Source organism: Oncorhynchus mykiss, chromosome 11, assembly GCF_057628025.1.
Source record: "Oncorhynchus mykiss isolate SJ-2025 chromosome 11, ASM5762802v1, whole genome shotgun sequence".
In the NCBI taxonomy this organism is placed as follows: Eukaryota; Metazoa; Chordata; class Actinopteri; order Salmoniformes; family Salmonidae; genus Oncorhynchus; species Oncorhynchus mykiss.
In genome coordinates, this window is record NC_143032.1 from 35,023,567 (window position 1) to 35,045,186 (window position 21,620).

The 21,620-nt window shown below is 40.9% G+C and overlaps 1 protein-coding gene across 2 annotated transcripts in view; it reads right to left on the reverse strand.

Moving 5' to 3' along the window:
• LOC110535616 (plexin domain-containing protein 2) overlaps positions 1 to 21,620 on the reverse strand; it is a 170,216-nt gene that overhangs the window by 25,797 nt on the left and 122,799 nt on the right. For both annotated transcript variants that reach the window (XM_036935347.2, XM_090189946.1), the window contains 4 exons: positions 18,912 to 19,007; positions 18,233 to 18,314; positions 6,528 to 6,588; positions 6,058 to 6,220 (listed from right to left, as the gene is read on the reverse strand). In XM_036935347.2, coding sequence (XP_036791242.1) covers positions 6,058 to 6,220; positions 6,528 to 6,588; positions 18,233 to 18,314; positions 18,912 to 19,007 — 402 coding nt within the window. The remainder of the gene's footprint in view (positions 1 to 6,057; positions 6,221 to 6,527; positions 6,589 to 18,232; positions 18,315 to 18,911; positions 19,008 to 21,620) is intronic.

Sequence of the window (21,620 nt, forward strand, 5' to 3'; positions counted from 1 at the left end):
CGGGGTAGGAGTAGCCAGGTGGAAAGCATGGCCAGCAGTAGAAAAATGCTTATTGAAATTTTCAATTATGGTGGATTTATCAGTGGTGACAGTGTTTCCTATCTTCAGTGCAGTGGGCAGCTGGGAGGTGGTGTTCTTATTCTCCATGGACTTTACAGTGTCCCAGAACATTTTTGAGTTAGTGTTGCAAGAAGCAAATTTCTGCTTGAAAAAGCTAGCCTTGGCTTTTCTAACTGCCTGTGTATAATGGGTTCTAGCTTCCCTGAACAGCTGCATATCACGGGGGCTGTTTGATGCTAATGCAGAACACCATAGGATGTTTTTGTGTTGGTTAAGGGCAGTCAGGTCTGGGGAGAACCAAGGGCTATATCTGTTCCTGGTTCTAAATTTCTTGAATGGGGCATGTTTATTTAAGATGGTTAGGAAGGCATTTTTAAAAAATATCCAGGCATCCTCTACTGACGGGATGAGGTCAATATCCTTCCAGGATACCCCGGCCAGGTCGATTAGAAAGGCCGTTTTACAGTGATGAGAGGAGGTCGTTTGACCGCTGACCCATTACGGATGCAGGCAATGAGGCAGTGATCGCTGAGATCTTGGTTGAAGACAGCAGAGGTGTATTTAGAGGGGAAGTTGGTTAGGATGATATCTATGAGGGTGCCCGTGTTTAAGGCTTTGGGGAGATACCTGGTAGGTTCATTGATAATTTGTGTGAGATTGAGGGCATCAAGTTTAGATTGTAGGATGGCTGGGGTGTTAAGCATGTTCCAGTTTAGGTCGCCTAGCAGCACGAGCTCTGAAGATAGATGGGGGGCAATCAGTTCACATATGGTGTCCAGAGCACAGCTGGGGGCAGAGGGTGGTCTATAGCAGGCGGCAACGGTGAGAGACTTGTTTTTAGAGAGGTGGATTTTTAAAAGTAGAAGTTCAAATTGTTTGGGTACAGACCTGGATAGTAGGACAGAACTCTGCAGGCTATCTTTGCAGTAGATTGCAACACCGCCCCCTTTGGCAGTTCTATCTTGTCTGAAAATGTTGTAGTTTGGAATTAAAATGTCTGAATTTTTGGTGGTCTTCCTAAGCCAGGATTCAGACACAGCTAGAACATCCGGGTTGGCAGAGTGTGCTAAAGCAGTGAATAGAACAAACTTAGGGAGGAGGCTTCTAATGTTAACCTGTTAGATCTCTAGGGGCGCTATTTCATTTTTGGATAAAAAACGTTCCTGTTTTAAGCGCAATATTTTGTCACGAAAAGATGCTCGACTATGCATATTCTTGACAGTTTTGGAAAGAAAACACTCTGAAGTTTCAGAATCTGCAAAGATTTTGTCTGTAAGTGCCCCAGAACTCATTCTACAGGCGAAACCAAGATGATGCATCAACCAGGAATTAGCAGAATTTCTGAAGCTCTGTTTTCCATTGTCTCCTTATATGGCTGTGATTGCGCAAGGAATGAGCCTACACTTTCTGTCGTTCGCCCAAGGTCTTAGCAGCATTGTGACGTATTTGTAGGCATATCATTGGAAGATTGACCATAAGAGACTACATTTTCCAAGTGTCCGCCTGGTGTCCTGCGTGGAATTCGGTGCGCAATTGCCAGCTGCTCGTACTTTTCCATTTGATATAGGGGAGAAACCATGTGTCCAAGAACGATGTATCAATGAAGAGATATGTGAAAAACACCTTGATGATTGATTCTAAACAACGTTTGCCATGTTTTCAGTCGATATTATGGAGTTAATTTGGAAAAAAGTTCGCGTTTTGAGGACTGAATTTTCGGATTTTTTTTGGTAGCCAAATGTGATGTATAAAACGGAGCTATTTCTAATACACAAATAATCTTTTTGGAAAAACTGAGCATCTGCTATCTAACTGAGAGTATCCTCATTGAAAACATCAGAAGTTCTTCAAAGGTAAATGATTTTATTTGAAGGCTTTTATGTTTTTGTTGAAATGTTGCGTGCTGGATGCTAACGCTAATGCTAACGCTAAATGCTAACGCTAAATGCTAACGCTAAATGCTAACGCTAGCTAGCTACTTTTACACAAATGATTGTTTTCCTATGGTTGAGAAGCATATTTTGAAAATCTGAGATGACAGTGTTGTTTACAAAAGGCTAAGCTTGAGAGATGGCATATTTATTTCATTTCATTTGCGATTTTCATGAATAGTTAACGTTGTGTTATGCTAATGAGCTTGCTGATTTACACAATCCTGGATACAGGGGTTTTTTCATAGCTAAACGTGACGCAGAAAACGGAGCGATTTGTCCTAAACAAATAATCTTTCAGGAAAAACTGAACATTTGCTATCTGAGAGTCTCCTCATTGAAAACATCTGAAGTTCTTCAAAGGTAAATGATTTTATTTGAATGCTTTTCTGTTTTTTTGTGTAAATGTTGCCAGCTGAATGCTAATGCTAAATGCTACGTTAGCCATCAATACTGTTACACAAATGCTTGTTTTGCAATGGTTGAGAAGCATATTTTGAAAATCTGAGATGACAGTGTTGTTAACAAAAGGCTAAGCTTGAGAGCTAGCATATTTATTTCATTTCATTTGCGATTTTCATGAATAGTTAACGTTGCGTTATGGTAATGAGCTTGAGTCTGTATTCACGATCCCGGATCCGGGATGGGGAGATCAGAAAGGTTAACATGCATGAAACCAAGGCTATTACGGTTACAGAAGTCGTCAAAAGAGAGTGCCTGGGGAATAGGAGTGGAGCTAGGCACTGCAGGGCCTGGATTCACCTCTACATCGCCAGAGGAACATAGGAGGAGTAGAATAAGGGTGCGGCTAAAAGCAATAAGAATTGGTCGTCTAGAACGTCTGGAACAGAGAGTAAAAGGAGGTTTCTGGGGGCGATAAAATAGCATCAAGGTATAATGTACAGACAAAGGTAAGGTAGGATGTGAATACAGTGGAGGTAAACCTAGGTATTGAGTGATGAAGAGAGAGATATTGTCTCTAGAAACATAATTGAAACCAGGAGATGTCATTGCATGTGTGGGTGGTGGAACTAATAGGTTGGATAAGGTATAGTGAGCAGAACTAGAGGCTCTACAGTGAAATAAGCCAATAAACACTAACCAGAACAGCAATGGACAAGACATATTGACATTAAGGAGAGGCATGCTTAGTCGAGTGATCAAAAGGGTGATGATCAAAAGCATGATCATTACACAGGTGCATCTTGTGCTGGGGACAATAAATTGCCACTATAGGTTTTGTCACACAACACAATGCCACAGATGTCTCAAGTTTTGAGGGAGTGTGCAATTGGCATGCTGACTGCAGGAATGTCCACCAGAGATGTCCACCAAGGGTCTTGACCTCAAATCAAATCAAAGTTTATTTGTCATGTGCGCCGAATACAACAGGTGTAGGTAGACCTTACAGTGAAATGCTTACTTACAGGCTCTAACCAATAGTGCAAAAAATGCCATGCCAAACTGAATTCATCGTAACCAACTTCAGTGGGCAAATGCTCACCTTCGATGGCCACTTATAAGTTGGAGAAGTTTACTCTTCACGACTGAATCCCAGGTTCAACTGTACTGGGCAGATGGCAGACAGCGTTTGGCACTTTAACTCTACGTACATGTACATATTACCTCAATTACCTTGACTAACCAGTGCCCCCGCACATTGACTCTGTACCCGTACCCCCTGTATATAGCTCTCGCTATTGTTATTTTACTGCTGCTCTTAACTGATTTGTTCCTGTTACTGTTATCACATTTTTTACTTAATACTTATTTTTTCTTAAAGCTGCATTGTTAGTTAAGGGATTTTTAAGCATTTCACTGTTGTATTCAGCGGACGTGATTTGATGTGATTTGATGGTGCGTTTATATTTTTGTTCAGTGTACAAAGAAATGTCAATAGAAAAATAGGTAAAACAAAACGAAATGCATCTAGTTTTCTGTCTTTCCAGCTTCAGTCTGAAGTGATTGTGTTTGCTGTAAGAGGGTAAGAGCCTCCATAGCAACCATTTTTTTGCCATAGCAACCTGCAAAGGTCTGCAACTATCAACCGGTGCTGGGGTAGTTTTACTTTACATGGCAGTGAAGATGAATAAAACTAACGACGAGAGAATGCCTAAAATTGTACTTGACAACCAGTTCTGGTAACCTGTTGTATAAAAGCAATAATACACTTGAGTCCATGTGTTATGACATTTTTATAATGGCTGTGGTGTTCTAACCACGTCACAGCCATGATAAAAATGTCCTAACACATGGCCTCATGTAGGGCGATATGGCCAAAATATCGTATCACAATACTTTTGACATTTTTGACGGTATTTTATGTTTTTGAATAATACAAGTTCTAAGTTTGCTTTATGAGTAGTTCATGACCCTAGGGTGGCAACATATAAATAATAAGTGATTTCAATCGGGATTTCTGATTGTTTTATACTGTTTCAATCCAATCATGGAAATAGAATGAATTATTCTAATTCTATAATTGCCGTGGGCAGCCCCTTGAATTCATTGTTGTTTGACATGACAACAAATTAATAGGCCAGGGAGGAATTATTGGCAGGGTCAGAACCAAAGTGTTGGTCAGTGTTTCCAGGTGACACTAATTAGACTGTACATTGCATGTTTTCTTACCTCATGTAGCTTCGCCTATTCCTCTCCATTTTAGAAGATACTGTTGCACAAACAACATGCGTATCTAGGCCTAAACCAGCACAGGTACCAGGCTGTATTAACTAGCTAGCTATGTTTGCTCTGACTCTTAGTACATTTAGCAAGCTAGCTAGCCAGCTAACTAGCGATGGATTAGAATTAGCGACTAACACAATTTATTTTAGCATCAACTTGCTAAGACAAGACAAACTAGCAGACCGTAGTTTGTAGACAGTAAGATGCACAAACTAATAGCGTAATTATAGAAACGCTTGTGGAAATCAGCATGTCACCAACATCTTGTTGCATCCATCTGAACATGCAGAGTGAACGGCAAGAAAGTGCCTTCGAGCAACTGCTCTTTCCTTGAGTGACATAGGGCAGGGCTTGGTGTAGTTAGTGGCACACAGCAGGAGGAGAGGGAGAAAGATGACTCAAGTAGCAAATGGAGTAAATTATAAAAACGGACATTGCACGCGCCAGAGTTGCATATCACATTTAACAAACTAAACATTGAAATACCATTATCAAACATAGAGTCACCGCCCAGCACTAGTCTCATGTATTGTTGCTTAATTATATATAAAACCCTCTTAGGCCTCACTCCCCCCCTATCTGAGATACCTACTGCAGCCCTCATCCTCCACATACAACAGCTGTTCTGCAAAGTCACATATTGTTAAAGGTCCCCAAAGCACACACGTCCCTGGGTTGCTCCTCTTTTCAGTTCGCTGCAGCTAGTGCCTGGAACAGGCTGTAAAAAAACACTCAAACTGGACAGTTTTATCTCAATCTCTTCATTCAAAGACTCAATCATGGACAATCTTACTGACAGCTGTAGCTGCTTTGCGTGATGTATTGTTGTCACCACTTTCTTGCCCTTTGTGCTGTTGTCTGTGCCCAATAATATTTGTACCATATGTTGTGCTGCTGCCATGTTGTGTTGCTACCATGTTGTTGTCATGTTGGGTTGCTGCCATGTTGTTGTCATGTTGTGTTGCTACCATGTTGTTGTCATGTTGTGTTGCTGCCATGCTGTGTTGCTACCATGTTGTTGTCATGTTGTGTTGCTGCCATGCTGTGTTGTGTTGTCGTCTTCGGTCTATCTTTATTTAGTGTTGTGTCGTCTCTCTTGTTGTGATTTGTGTTTTGTCCTATATTTATATTTTATTTTTTATTTTAAATCCCAGCCCCCGTCCCCGCAGGAGGCCTTTTGCCTTTTGGTAGGCCGTCATTGTAAATAAGAATTTGTTCTTAACTGACTTGCCTAGTGAAAGAAAGATTGAATAAAAAAAATAACAAAAACGTGTTTTGTGCCAACTGAGCAAGACACTGTTTTTCCTGACCATTTGACCTGACCAGTACTCAAGACACTGGTTGGAGTTGTCTGCTTTGGGGCATATGTTAGTTGTCTTACCTTCAGTGGGGACGCTGGTTGGGGGTCGGGATGTGGACGAGGAGGCTCCGGCTGTGGTGGTCTCTCCTCGGCTTCTGCTCTGGCCTGTTGTTTTGGCAACTAACGTGGTGATGAAGGGATCGAGTTGTGTGGTGCTGATGATATCACAGCTTTTGTCTTTGGTCTGCAAGACAGCATACAAGAGTCCTCTTTCTCACGCAAGGTAGAAATACTGGTACTTTTCAAATAAGAGAGAGTGAGAGATGGATAGATAGTTAGTTAGTTAGTTAGATCGTGAGAGGAGTAACTGAGGCATCCCTTTCCCCCTGCATGTAGCAGACCAGAGCAGCCACACAGAAAAAACATTACAGCAGATGCACACACTCGCACACACGCACACACACACGCACGCACACATCCCACCATATACCCACTCTCTCGCTATTCATAATAGAAATCTAGTCATTTCCATCAGCCAGGATGATATTCACCTCATCAGGACAGCTGTTATCAACCCAGTCCTGCCGATGGCGGTCAAACCCACTGGAACACCTGAAACCAGATGAGAGGATATTCTGAAAGAGCTTAGGAACATGAACACTAGACATGCATCACTAAAAAGGATAAACCGCAATCAAAGATGGATTGGATAAATTATACTAACAGATACATCCAGCTCTGTAGACCTGCAGATGTTACATGAAACCAAAATAATCCAATCAGACCCCCCACCTTTCTGGGAGTCCAAAATACATTAAGTCCAAAGGGGGAACAGCCCATGATTATTAGAATATGGGTGGGATTTGTGAAGAGGAAGTTCACCGGGTCAAACTGCTCAGAGTACAGGGGTTGGTGGAGGGGGTGAAAGGAAATGGGAAAGGGAAAAGGGGGATGAGGGAGAATAGGTAATGCCTGTGTCACGCCTCCCAACCCGAGGCGACGAATAAACTCTGTGGGCTAGCCTTTGATCAGGGCAACTGCTCATTCTTCCTCTTGTTCACAGATCATAATGACTAATATCTCCCCCTTCCCTATCACTCTCTTTTCTTCTCCTCTCTCTTTCTGTAAGCCCTCTCTGACATTATTTCGATTTTGACACAGAGGGAAAGTTTGTTCTCTCTCTCTCTCTCTCTCTCTCCCGTCTGATACTCTGAAGTCAGAGAAAGATGTCTGCTCACCCATATCACCAATGGCGGAGATGGTAAGCCAATTTCATACACCTCACAAAAACCTGCAAGACTACAAACACAATAGCATAAACCCACCAAATCTAATCGACATGGAGCAGTGGCGGCTGGTTGGCGGAGATATCACACGATGGGCTCATAATGGCTGGAATGGAATGGATGGGAAGGTACTTAAGTTTCCATGTGTTTGATACCGTTTCATTTATTACAAATCTCCACCCACAAGCTACAATTGCCAGGCAGGCAGACAGGCCGAGTTATCATCCATCCTTATTCTCATCAGATCCTATAACTCCCATTAGCCCTGCAGGGTGGATATTATTCTGGCAAAGCTCTCCGTGTGGAGGAAGAAGAGGAGTCCATTTCCATCACTCTCTGCTCTCTAATCAGCCCACGCTCCCCGGATTTCACAGTTTTTGCTGTTAAAATCATCTGTCCAATCAGTCGAGACAGATTCCTCCGGTAAATCCACCTCGTTTTCCCTATGTTTTCCTGGGAGAAGCGAAAGGAGAGAGGGAGAGAGTCGGAGACAGGATATCACAACAACACAGGTCCAGCCAGTCCCTCCGGATCCTTTCCCATTTAGGTTTAACCTCAATGCCATCCAACCTCTGAGACCAACTGCGTCCCAAATGGCAACCCATTCCCCTATGGGTCCTGATCAAAAGTAGGGCACTATATAGGGTTCCATTTGGAATGCATACCAGGCCTTCCTTCCAACATCCACTCAGACGCCACATTGCTAATTATAAATGGGTTGAGATGCCTCATTTGAATAGAAATGTATACATCTGGGAAATATTTTAGTTTGGTCTTTGTTTTCTCTCCCCTCTTTCACGGTACAGAGGATGCATTTCTATACTGTGTTTAAGAGACTCATTGGTTTCTCTTGAACACTACAAAAATGAGTCTTTGGATCAACCCCAAAAAATTGCCTCAACTGGTAACAAGGAAATTAGTTAGATTCTCTCAATTGAAAAATACTACATTTGTTGAAACCAAATACACTAAGGGTACAAAACATTAGGAACACTTCCCTGGTATTGAATTGCACCCCCTTTTGCCCTCAGAACAGCCTCAATTTGTCCGGGCATGGACTCTACAAGGCATCGAAGCGTTCCACATGGATGCTGGCTCATGTTGACTCCAATGTTTGCCACATTTGTGTCAAATTGGCTGGATGTCCTTTGGGTGGTGGACACTTGCTGTTACACATGGGAAGCGTAAAAAACCCAGCACAGTTGCAGTTCTTGATCCAAACCGGTGGGTCTACTACCATACCATGTTCAAAGACACTTTTGTCTTGCCCTTTCACCCTCTGAATGGAACACATACACAATCCATGTCTCAATTGTCTCAAGGCATATAAATCCTTCTTTAACCTATCTCCTCCCCTTCATCTACACTGATTGAAGTGGATTTAACAACTGACATCAATAAGGGATCATAGATTTCACCTGGATTCACCTGGTCAGTCATTCATTGAAAGAGCAGGTGTTCCTAATGTTTTGTGCACTTAGTGTATACGATTCAATGCCACATGTTTTTGATTATTATCAAACCTACATTTCAAATTGGATTCTCTGGGATATGTGGGACGGTAGCATCCCACCTCGCCAACAGCCAGTGAATTTGAAGGGCGACAAATTCAAAACAACAGAAATTCCATAATTAAAATTCCTCAAACATACAAGTATTATACACCATTTTAACCTGTTGAATCTATGGGGGCGCTATTTCATTATTGGATAAAAGAACGTGCCCGTTTTAAGCGCAATATTTTGTCACGAAAAGATGCTCGACTATGCATATAATTGACAGCTTTGGAAAGAAAACAGTCTAACGTTTCCAAAACTGCAAAGATATTATCTGTGTGCCACAGAACTCATGCTACAGGCGAAACCAAGATGAAACTTCAAACGGGAAATGAGCAGAATTTCTGAAGCTCTGTTTTCCAATGTCTCCTTATTGGCTGTGAATGCAGCAGGAACGAGCCTGCGCTTTCTGTCGTTTCTTCAAGATGTCTGCAGCATTGTGATGTATTTGTAGGCATATCATTGGAAGATTGGCCATAAGAGACTACATTTTCCAGGGGTCCGCCCGGTGTCCTTTGTCTAAATTGGTGCGTAATCTTCAGTTGCGGGCATTTTCTCCTGGGATTCAGGACAGAAAGCACACTTCCACGAAGGATATATCATCGAAGAGATATGTGAAAAACACCTTGAGGATTGGTTCTAAACAACGTTTGCCATGTTTCAGTCGATATTATGGAGTTAATTTGGAAAAAAGTTTGGCGTATTGATGACTGGATTTTCATTTTTTTTTTAACTCTGTTTATTAAGTTTTGAACATACACACACACAGACAAAACAAAGCAATATAAATAATATACTCAACTAGAAAAAAAATACAAATTAAAATACGAATAAAAAAATAGCTTTAAAGATACCATACTTTAGACAAGTTAAACACACCGGGCAGAAGGCTACAGAGGTTAAAGGGCAATCTATAGTACAGGGACAGGGCAAACATCTCACCATTGTTCCTGTAAGATTTTTGTTTTTTTTGGTAGCCAAACATGACGCACCAAACGGAGCGATTTCTCCTAAACAAATAATCTTTCAGGAAAAACTGAACATTTGCTATCTAACAGAGTCTCCTCATTGAAAACATCTGAAGTTCTTCAAAGGTAAATGATTTTATTTGAATGCTTTTCTGGTTTTTGTGAAAATGTTGTCTGCTGAATGCTAACGCTAAATGCTACGCTAGCTAGCTACTGTTACACAAATTATTGTTTTCCTATGGTTGAGAAGCATATTTTGAAAATCTGAGATGACAGTGTTGTTAACAAAAGGCTAAGCTTGAGAGCTAGCATATTTATTTCATTTCATTTGCGATTTTCATGAATAGTTAACGTTGCGTTATGCTAATGAGCTTGCAGGGATAAATACACTCCTGGATACAGGTTTTTTTGGTAGCCAAACGTGATGTACAAAACGGAGCGATTTCTAATACACAAAGAATCTTTTTGGAAAAACTGAACATTTGCTATCTAACTGAGAGTGTCGTCATTGAAAACATCTGAAGTTCTTCAAAGGTAAAAGATTTTCTTTGAAGGCTTTTCTTGTTTTTGTGAAAATGTTGCATGCTGAATGCTACGCTAAATGCTACGCTAGGTATCAATACTCTTACACAAATGCTTGTTTTGCTATGGTTGAAAAGCATATTTTGACAATCTGAGATGACAGTGTTGTTAACAAAAGGCTAAGCTTGAGAGCTAGCATATTTATTTCATTTCATTTGCGATTTTCATGAATAGTTAACGTTGCGTTATGGTAATGAGCTTAGGTCTATAAATAGGATCCCGGATCCGGGTTTGCTCGCCGCAACTGGTTAAAGATAATCTTAATTTGAAATTGGTGTGTTATGTTCAGAAATGCATTGTCTCAAACAAACATCCGGTGAAAGTGCAGAGAGCCACATCAAATTACATTGATACAAGTGTTTAGCATGGAATTATAGATAAACTTCTCCTTAATGCAACCGCTGTGTCAGATTTCAAAAAGGCTTTACGACGAAAGCACACCTTGCTATTATGTTAGGTCAGCACCTAGCCACAGAAAAACATACAGCCATTTTCCAAAAAAGGAGAGGTGTCAGAATAGTCGGATATAGCGTTATAAATATTCACTTACCTTTGATGATCTTGATCAGAATGCATTCTCAGGAATCCCAGTTCCACAATAAATGTTTGTTTTGTTCGATAAAGTCCATAATTTATGTCCAAATACCTCCTTTTGTTTGTGCGTTTAGTCCAGTAATCCAAATTCTCAATGCGTGATCGCTTAGTTCCGACGAAAAGTTAAAAAAGTTATATTACAGTTCGTCGAAACATGTCAAACGATGTGTAGAATCAATCTTTAGGATGTTTTTATCATAAATCTTCAATAATGTTTCAACCGGACAATTCCTTTGTCTTTAGAAATTAAAAGGAACACAGCTACCTCTCACAGCCATGCACATGATTTAGCTCATGGCATTCTGCCAGACACCTGACTCAAACAGCTCTCATTCGCTCCCCCTTCACAGTAGAAGCCTGAAACAAGGTTCTAAAGACTGTTGACATCTAGTGGAAGCTTTAGGAATTGCAATATGACACCATAGACACTGCATATTAGATAGGCAAAGACTTGAAAACCTAAAAAACTCAGATTTCCAACTTCCTGGTTGATTTTTTCTCAGGTTTTTGCCTGCCATATGAGTTATGTTATACTCACAGACATCATTCAAACAGTTTTAGAAACTTCAGAGTGTTTTCTATCAAAATCTATTATTATCCAAGCTACTCAATACTGCCCCCCATTCACAGACTGCATTTTTCCATTGAAAATTGAACCTTTTTCAAAATATCGCCCTTTCTTAAACAAAGAAACAAAGGTGGTTGAAATTTCAATTTCATCCTCCAGAAAAAAACGAACAACTATTACAACAAATAATATGTTTAAATTCAAATATAGTAATTGATAATAAAAAAAAAAATTCTTTATGGAACGTTTCTTTTTTTTTCTTTGTTTGCCCTATCCAAAATTACAGCAAAAAATGGAGGAGGCAAGTGAAGAAGATAGAGAACTTGTTTGTCTGCCCTTTTTTTTTATATATACACATTTGTTATACTTGAGAACCAAACTTTGACTGCGGTGCGATACAGGTTGCAAAATAGTTGGGAAAAGATTTTCGATATGCTGATTCCGTGGCACATGGTTTATGAACTGATACGCAAAACAATGCGTGATTCAAACTTTAAAAGAATAAAATAAAATAAATACAAAATACATTTTACAAAATTCTTGCCACACACATAAATGTATGCATATGGGGAATACAACCATCTCAGCTCTGCAGATTTTGCCACGGAGAAACAAAATCACAAGTTCACTTATTTTGGTATTGCCCCTATGTAGCTTGTTTCTGGTCACATGATCAGGAAGGGCTGAAAAATCACAACATTTATCTAAAATGAACCCGACAAATAGAACCGTTGAGAGATTTTGAAAACCATAGACAATCAATCAACACTATATATAATAATACTTTTAGTAAAAATATTTATCTTTAACTTACAATCTGTAGATACTATGCAATTAGACAGGTTCAGAATGTATGTGAAACATCACAGCACATTTGAAGAATATATGGCACATGGAAATCATAAGAGGGCGGTTTACAGAGATACAGTTGTCACGGCTGTGTGGAGATGGACCAAGGAGCAGCGTGCTCTGAGTTCCACCTTTTTATTTTCTTGTGAAACTTGCAAAACAAAAAGGAAACAAACAACGAACCGTAACATAAGAGGTGCAACAGGCACTTACTCAAAACAAGATCCCACAAAACACAGTGGGGAAAATGGCTGCCTAAATATGATCCCCAATCAGAAACAACGATAAACAGCTGCCTCTGATTGGGAACCATACCAGGCCAACATAGAAATAAAACACCTAGATAGGAACACTCCCCCTAGTCACACCCCGACCTAACCAAAATAGAGAATTAAAAGGCTCTCTATGGTCAGGGCGTGACAACAGTGCATTCGGAAAGTATTCAGACCCCTTTACTTTTTCCACATTTTGTTACATTGTAGCCGTATTCTAACATATATTACATTGTTTTTTCCTCATTCCTTTAAAGATTAATTGTTTATTTTATTTCACCTTTATTTAACCAGGTAGGCCAGTTGAGAACAAGTTCTCATTTACAACTGCGACCTAGCCAAGATAAAGCAATGCAGTGCAACACAAACAACAGAGTTACACATAGGAGAAACAAACGTACAGTCAATAACACAATAGAAAAGTCTATATACAGTGTGTGCAAATGCAGTAAGATTAGGGAGGTAAGGCAATAAATAGGCCATAGTGGCGAATAATTACAATTTAGCAATTAAACACTGGAATGGTAGATGTGCAGAAGATGAATGTGCAAGTAGAGATACTGGGGTGCAAAGGAGCAAAAAAATAAATAACAAAATGGAGAGGAGGTAGTTGGTTGGGCAATTTACAGATGGGCTGTGTACAGGTGCAATGATCGGATAGCTGCTCTGACAGCTGATGCTAAAAGTTAGTGAGGGAGATATGACTCCAGCTTCAGTGATTTTGCAATTCATTCCAGCAATTGGCAGCAGGAAGGAAAGGCGGCCAAAGAATGAGTTGGCTTTGGGGATGACCTGTGAAATATACAGTGGGGCAAAAAAGTATTTAGTCAGCCACCAATTGTGCAAGTTCTCCCACTTAAAAAGATGAGAGAGGCCTGTAATTTTCATCATAGGTACACTTCAACTATGACAGACAAAATGGGAGAAAAAAAATCCAGAAAATCACATTGTAGGATTTTTAATGAATTTATTTGCAAATTATGGTGGAAAATAAGTATTTGGTCAATAACAAAAGTTTATCTCAATACTTTGTTAAATACCCTTTGTTGGCAATGACAGAGGTCAAATGTTTTCTGTAAGTCTTCACAAGGTTTTCACACACTGTTGCTGATATTTTGGCCCATTCCTCCATGCAGATATCCTCTAGAGCAGTGATGTTTTGGGGCTGTTGCTGGGCAACACAGACTTTCAACTCCCTCCAAAGATTTTCTATGGGGTTGAGATCTGGAGACTGGCTAGGCCACTTCAGGACCTTGAAATGCTTCTTACGAAGCCACTCCTTCGTTGCCCGGGCGGTGTGTTTGGGATCATTGTCATGCTGAAAGACCCAGCCACGTTTCATCTTCAATGCCCTTGCTGATGGAAGGAGGTTTTCACTCAAAATCTCACGATACATGGCCCCATTCATTCTTTCCTTTACACGGATTAGTCGTCCTGGTCCCTTTGCAGAAAAACCTATGATGAAAATTACAGGCCTCTCATCTTTTTTAGTGGGAGAACTTGCACAATTGGTGGCTGACTAAATACTTTTTTGCCCCACTGTACCTGCTGGAGCGCTTGCTACGGGTGGGTGCTGCTAGGGTGACCAGTGAGCTGAGGTAAGGCATAGTAAAGACTTATAGATGATAGATGATAGAGCTAGTGGGTTTGGCGACAAAAAAATGAAGCAAGGGCCAGCCAATGAGAGCATACAGGTCGCAGTGGTGGGTAATATATGGGGCTTTGGTGACAAAAAGGATCGCACTGTGATAGAATACATCGAATTTGCTGAGTAGAGTGTTGGAGGCTATTTTGTAAATTACATTGCTGAAGTCAAGGATCGGTAGGATAGTCAGTTTTATGAGGGTATGTTTGGCAGAATGAGGGAAGGATGCTTTGCTTTCTAGAAGCCGATTCTGGATCAAATTTTGGATTGGTGATGCTTAATGTGAGTCTGGAAGGAAATAGACAGCCACCTAGGTATTTGTAGTTGTCCACATATTCTAAGTCAGAAGCGTCCAGAGTAGTGCTAGACAGGGGAGCGGGCAGCGATCGGTTGAAGAGCATGCATTTAGTTTTACCTGCATTTAAGAGCAGTTGGAGGCCACCGAAAGAGTGTTGTATGGCATTGAAGCTCGTCTGGAGGTTTGTTAACACAGTGTCCAAAGAAGGGCCAGAAGTATACAGAATGTGGTCGTCTGCATAGAGGTGGATCTGGGTCTAGAGTGTCTCCCCCTTTGAAGAGTGGGATGACCACGGCAGCTTTCCAATCTTTAGGGATCTCAGACGACATGAAAGAGAGGTTGAACAGGCTAGTAATAGGGATTGCAACAATTGTGGCAAATAATTAAAGAAAAAGAGGGTCCAGATTGTCTAGCCCAGCTGATTTGTAGGAGTCCAGATTTTGCAGCTCTTTCAGAACGTCAGCTACAGTATATCAATAAAATAAAATGCTGAAAAACAAAGTGTATTTTTATCCTCCGAAGAGGTGGAGTGGTGGATGGAGCCCCCAAAATATAAAAAGGAAATACAAAATAAAATAGAAATTAAGATTTCACTCTGTTTTGGGACAGTTGCAGCTTAACTAAGTCTTTCTTCGCAGCACTTGACCATATGACTGGACAATATTCAAGATAAGATCAAGCTGAAGGACTTGCATTGTGGAGTGTGATGTCAAAAATGCAGGGCATCTCTTTATTACAGACAGACCTCTCCCCATCTTTACAACTATCGAATCAATGTGTTTTGACCGTGACAATTTACAATCTCAGGTAACACCAAGTAATTTAATCTCCTCAATTTATTCATTTATTTCAATTGACTGATTTCCTCATATGAACTGTAACTCAGTAAAATCTTTGAAATTGTTGCATGTTGCGTTTATATTTTTGTTCAGCATAATTTGTTTACAGAGAAATAGCAGTGTATTTGGTCAAACACAATTTTTACGTCAGCTGTTAGAACCAGTGAAGGCCACTTTACCATTCTTTGGTTAACGGAATGACTTTGGCTTCCCTCCAGGACTGAGGACTAACACTTTCCTCTAGGTTCAGATTAAAGCTTTGACATATAAGAGTGGCTATAGAGTCATCCACCATCCTCAGAAGCGATAGCAATATTTATTTCACCTCTCCCACACTAACTAAACAAAATTCAACACTGTTCGTTTGTTGGCATTTCCTACATAAGTTTGCCCAGTTTGCCAATGAAGTAATCATTCAAATAATTGGCAACAGCAAATGGTTTTGTGACGAATAAGCCATCTGATTAAATGAAAGATGGAGTTGAATTTGTCTTTCTGCCCATAATTTAATTTAAAGTCCTCCAAAAATGTTTTCCATTATTCTTTATATCATTGATCTTGGCTTCGTAATACAGTTTCTTCTTCATTTTGTTGAGTTTAGTCACATCATTTCTCAATTCGCAGTAAGCCAGCCAGATGTGCAGCCAGACTTATTAGCCACCCCCCCCCCTATCTCCTTCAACCATACAGTTTTTCAATTCCTATGTAAGCTGGGCGAGCTATGCAAGCTAGAGCTACTTATCAGAGTGTATAGGAATGGTGAGACCATCATTACACTCTTGGCACGGCACACAATCTATCTCCCACAAACGATGCAATGTGATTCAATAAAATACAGTGTGGCTACAACTTATTAGAATGCAACAATCTTCGTCTTTGGAGCCTCTTCCACCTTTGATGTGGTGGCAGTCATTTTGATATTACTGTAAACAAATCCCGCACCGACCGCCTCTTCTCACCAAATTAGCGCTCAGCAATATGGGCAACCACAGCCAGTCGCTGGTCCATAGCGATGCCTTGCATGCTGTATTAGCTCCAACACGCCTTTTATTGTCCAACCCAGTCCAACACTCAGCTTGCATACATCAGAGGCAGCAACAAGCTGATTTAGCCTGAAACCCAATGGGGGAGAAAACACCCAGCATTCACCGTTCCAGAGAGTGGGGGAGCAAGAGGGGAGAGAATCAGAAAGGCAGATAAAAAAGAAAGAGTAAAGCCAGGGAGAGGGAGATATAGTTCATTACAGCCGTTCTCTAAAATCATAGGTGTCTCTCTTTCATTAACCCGCGGCCCAACAATGCTGCAACGCATTTAAATTGGCTTGTTTAAACTGTGCATTCGTTTGCCTTTTCGATTTAAGTTTTTTGTTGAGGGATACAAAGGATGGAGCGAGCCCCAACCGTGTGATGCAGCACGCGCCCATTTCTATCTCATTAAAAGGCAGCATAATTAGGCCATTATAATTCAGGTGTAGATTGTCTCGGCAGCTCTGCGGGATACAGAATACATGTAGATTGGCAAATGTGGTCCTGTATGGCTCAATTGGTAGAGCATTGCGCTCACAGTGCCAGGATTATGGGTTTGATTCCCAGGGCCACCAGTAAGTAAAATGTATACACACATGACTGTATAATTAGTAGTAGTATAGTTTGATGGAGAGAGGAGACAGAGGAAAAGGCTAAACCCTGACCTTTTGGCACCTCATAAATTCCCAGAGGCCCTTGTAGGGATAAATGATATGTTTAAAATAACTGTGGGGTCATTCAATAATGGGTGCATAAGCCACTTAAAGCCTTCTTCACAAATGGCACCCTTTTTTACAAAAGTAGCGCACTATGTGGGGAATAGGAAGTGGCCAAAGTGTAGAGACATACAGTATGAGAAGGGGAGTAATAGTAGTCCAACTGAGCACATCATTTCCGCTAACTCCGCAGACATTTTCCAAGAACTGAGGCCCAGAACTGTTCAGTGCACTTGATAACTAATGGCTTGTAACTTGGATCAAACGTTGAAACAACGCCCCGACAACACTCCCACAATGCTGTCCAAACTTACATCGTTCACATCACACAAGGCAGGAAATACACCATTTGTGCAATAACATTTTACACGGTCTCCAACATTCAACTTTTTGTGCGAGGGTGTGAAAGAGAAAGACAAATGGTTGATGGGAAGGGGGAAGAGAAGGGAGAGAGGGGGGGGGGAGACAGAGTAGGTGTGAGAGAGTGGATGTCTAGGTAGCAAAAACAAGAATAATGGGTGGAATATCATGCTTTTCTCTCTCTCTGCTAATCCAACCTGCCTTTCCTTTGCACATCATCAGGAAGAGAAACCAACAGAGCATCACCAGGACTCACTGACTTCGTCCCAACTGGCACGCGATTCCCTTTCTGGTGTACTATATTTATGACCAGGGATTATTGTCGAAAGTAGCACGCTATATAGGGAATAGGTTGCCATTCCGGATGCCTTAATTGAGCTCAGAGGGAATAGTCCACTGGAAGGGAAGGGTCAGACTCCATATGATAGCCAGATGATGCGATACATACACCTCACACTCAGTAGCTAGCTAACATGTCAGGGGTACTGAGTGACGAGAGGTAATAGCAACATTGGAAGGAGGGAGAGGGAGGACAGAGGGACTGAGCGCACAACGGAGAATGAGGGGAAGATAAACAGAAAGATTTAGTGTTGGCCCGTGTCCCAAATGGCCCTGGTCAAAAGTAGCGCGTCACATAGGTAGTAGGGCGCCATTTGAGAGGGAGACAAAGACAAGAGGGGTATAGAGGGGTGTCTGACCTGCGAAGGAGGTGGCACCAGCTGCAGTTGAAGTTGATCTGGGAGGAGATGCAGCTGTCACAGCTGGTGAACTGGAGACACGCTAGGGAGGGAAAACGACACACACACACACACACGTTACAACACACACGTTGCAACACACCTGTTGTACACAACACACACATCACAACACACATATGTTACAACACACATATGTTACAACACACCCATGTCTGCTGACTCACAACACTGGTCCAGAGCTCTTAACAAGTAAACATTCAACTTAGAATGTTGTATTTGATGATGCAAAACCGGGGCCAAATTGCTGATCCAGGATCAGGTCTCCCTTGTCCATGTTATCTTGTGCATTGTGATCTAAAAGGCTAAACAACTGACATACATACATATGGGCCCAGAGCTGAACAAGTCAAAACCAACATAGAAATCCATATGTTGATAATTAGAAAGTTGTAGTTTGCTAATGCAAACAGATCATTCTCAAAAGAGAGGAGTTTGATACACAGGTGTCCCTGAAATGATGGGATACAGTCGGAGGAAAAATCTATTAGGCATTGAACAGACCCCTCTATTTCACCTATGACAAGGTCTAGAATCTAGACTAGTTCATGGGGGCCTACTTGTGTTGTCATTATCATATATCATATCGTGAGCCATGTCTATTGAGAGGAATCCATCTTACTCGGTAGAGGCATCATCTCCACTGCTGTAGAGTTGGTGATTTTGGTCTTTGTCAGCTCCACACGATGGTACTCATAGATCGTTCTGCGACGAACATCTGGATGTGGTGAGGGAGAGAGGGAGGGAAGGAAGGGGAGAGAGAGAGAGAGAGAGAGAGAGAAAAAGAGAGAGAGAGCGAGAAAACACCTGTCACAAATCTTCCTCAGAGAGCTGAAACTAGGACAAATTGTCCCCAAAGAAGGGAGTGAGAGAGCGAGTGAAAAATAAGAAGAGAACAGAGAGGCGGAATCAGGCCATAAGGGAAGAGAGCTACCACAGCATTTATTTATTATTTATTTTTCCCTCTCTCGGTTTGTGTCCAACAGAGAGCCTGCCACTTGGCAATTGGGTGGGAAGCAATGTCCCACTAGAGCTGATATCAATCAGAGTCCCTGTTGAAAGCCCCCAGTTCCTCTAGGTAACTTCTCAAATGGCACACTATTCCCTAAATAGTGCACTACTTTTGACCATGGCCCACTTTGGTCAAAAGTAGTGCACTATGGAGAGAATAGGGTGCTATTTGGGGTGCAGGCCAGTGACTAGAGTCATCTGCAGAAGGAGACACCAGGCAAGGTAAGCGGAAGAACAGCAGTCCCTCCCTGGACCCTATAACTCAATGCTTTTTCAATCCCACTGTAAAATGGCCCACTTGGTTTTGCAGTACACTATGCATAGGGAGAAAGGCTCAAAATATTATATATTCATTTAAAGGCGTACTGTAGCTCTACCATTGTAATCTCATAAATGTAACAGATTTGCTAGTTTATACCTTAATTCTAGTAATTTATCTGGTGTGGCTAAATCAATGTTAAGTGACTGAAATTCCTGGAATACAATGGGACGTTTATACAGTAAATCAGTGAGAATAATTATTTTATAAAGCCATATGACATTGTTCGATATATTACACATTCTATAATACACACATTTTCATGAGCAACGAGCTGGAAAATGTCAATTCAATACACAGCGCCGTGGCTGTGGAACATATACAACAATGAGTTTGACTCCTAGCGACCCCCATTCATCATATGCACTTACTGTATACACACTTACATCAATGACCAATATGAAATGGACACATTTTGCCTGCTTGGATTAGTTTTGATCTAAGAGGAAAGCCATGTATCATTTTGTGTGCATTAAGATACTGCCAATGTAATGTTAAAACCACTAAATCCCCTATTCTATTCTGTCTGTCTTATGATGTTATCCATCTGCAGATGCAGAAACCTGTAGGAAACGTTGTGTTGAAATACTTGTTTCTTAAAGTTCTCTGAACAATTCGAGAACAATCCCAATGTCAAACAATTTGGATTCTTTTTTTCAACTTTTACGAAACGTTCTGGTAACTTCATATGACTGCAGGGGCAGTATTGAGTAGCTTGGATGAAAAGGTGACCATTGTAAACGGCCAGCTCCTCAGTCTCAGTTGCTAACATATGCATATTATTAGTAGTATTGGATTGAAAACACTCTAAAGTTTCCAAAACTGTCAAAATGTTGTCTGTGAGTATAGCAGAACTGATATTGCAGGCGAAACCCTGAGGAAAATCTAAACAGGAAGTGGTTTCTATTTTGAAAACTCCATGTTCCATAGCCTCCCCTTGCTGGATTTAAAGGGATATGAACCAGATTCCTTTTCCTATCGCTTCCTCAAGGTGTCAACAGTCTTCAGACATAGTTTCAGGCTTTTATTTTGAAAAATGAGCCAGAACGATAACATCGCGTCAAGTGGTCACATGAGTTTTGCTTGCGCAACAGAATTTGGACAGCCATTGTTTTCCCCTCTCCTACTGTGAAAGACATTTGCGGTTGATATATTATCGATTATATATTTTAAAAACAACCTGAGGATTGATTATTAAAAAACGTTTGACATGTTTCTGTGGACATAATGGAAACTATTTGGAATTTTTGTCTGCGTTGTCGTGACCGCTCTTTCTTGTGGATTTCTGAACATAACGCAACAAACAAACTGAGGTATTTTGGATATAAAAATCATCTTTATGGAACAAATGGAACATTTGTTGTGTAACTGGGAGTCTCGTGAGTGAAAACATCCGAAGATCATCAAAGGTAACGATTAATTTGATTGCTTTTCTGATTTTTGTGACCAAGCTACCTGAAGCTAAGTGTACTTAATGTTTTTATCGTGCGATCGATAGACTTACACAAACGCTTGGATTGCTTTCCCTGTAAAGCATAATTTCAAAATCTGACACGACAGGTAGATTAACAAAAGGCTAAACTGTGTTTTCCTATATTGCACTTGTGATTTCATGAATATAAATATTTATAGTAATATTTATTGTATGTTGCGCTATGCTATTCAGCGGGTGTTGATGACACTTATCCCGATAGGGGGATTGCAGCCATAACAGGTTAAAGTAATGAAATACTACAAAAAGTATGTTTTTTTTTGTTAAATTTCGTCACACCAGCCTTCGCTTTGGCTCCCCCTCCTGTCTAGCTCAGGTGTTTGGAGTTGCCGGCCTTCTAGCTGCTGCCGAACCTACTGCTGGCGAACGTCCTTCACTCATCAACCCCGGACTTGCCTCGTCATCATTACACACACCTGGTTCCAATCCCCACTCTATCACTGTATTTTTACTCCCTCTACCATTTGTCTTTGTCGGTCATTGTAAATGTTACTTGTTTTCCTGAGAGG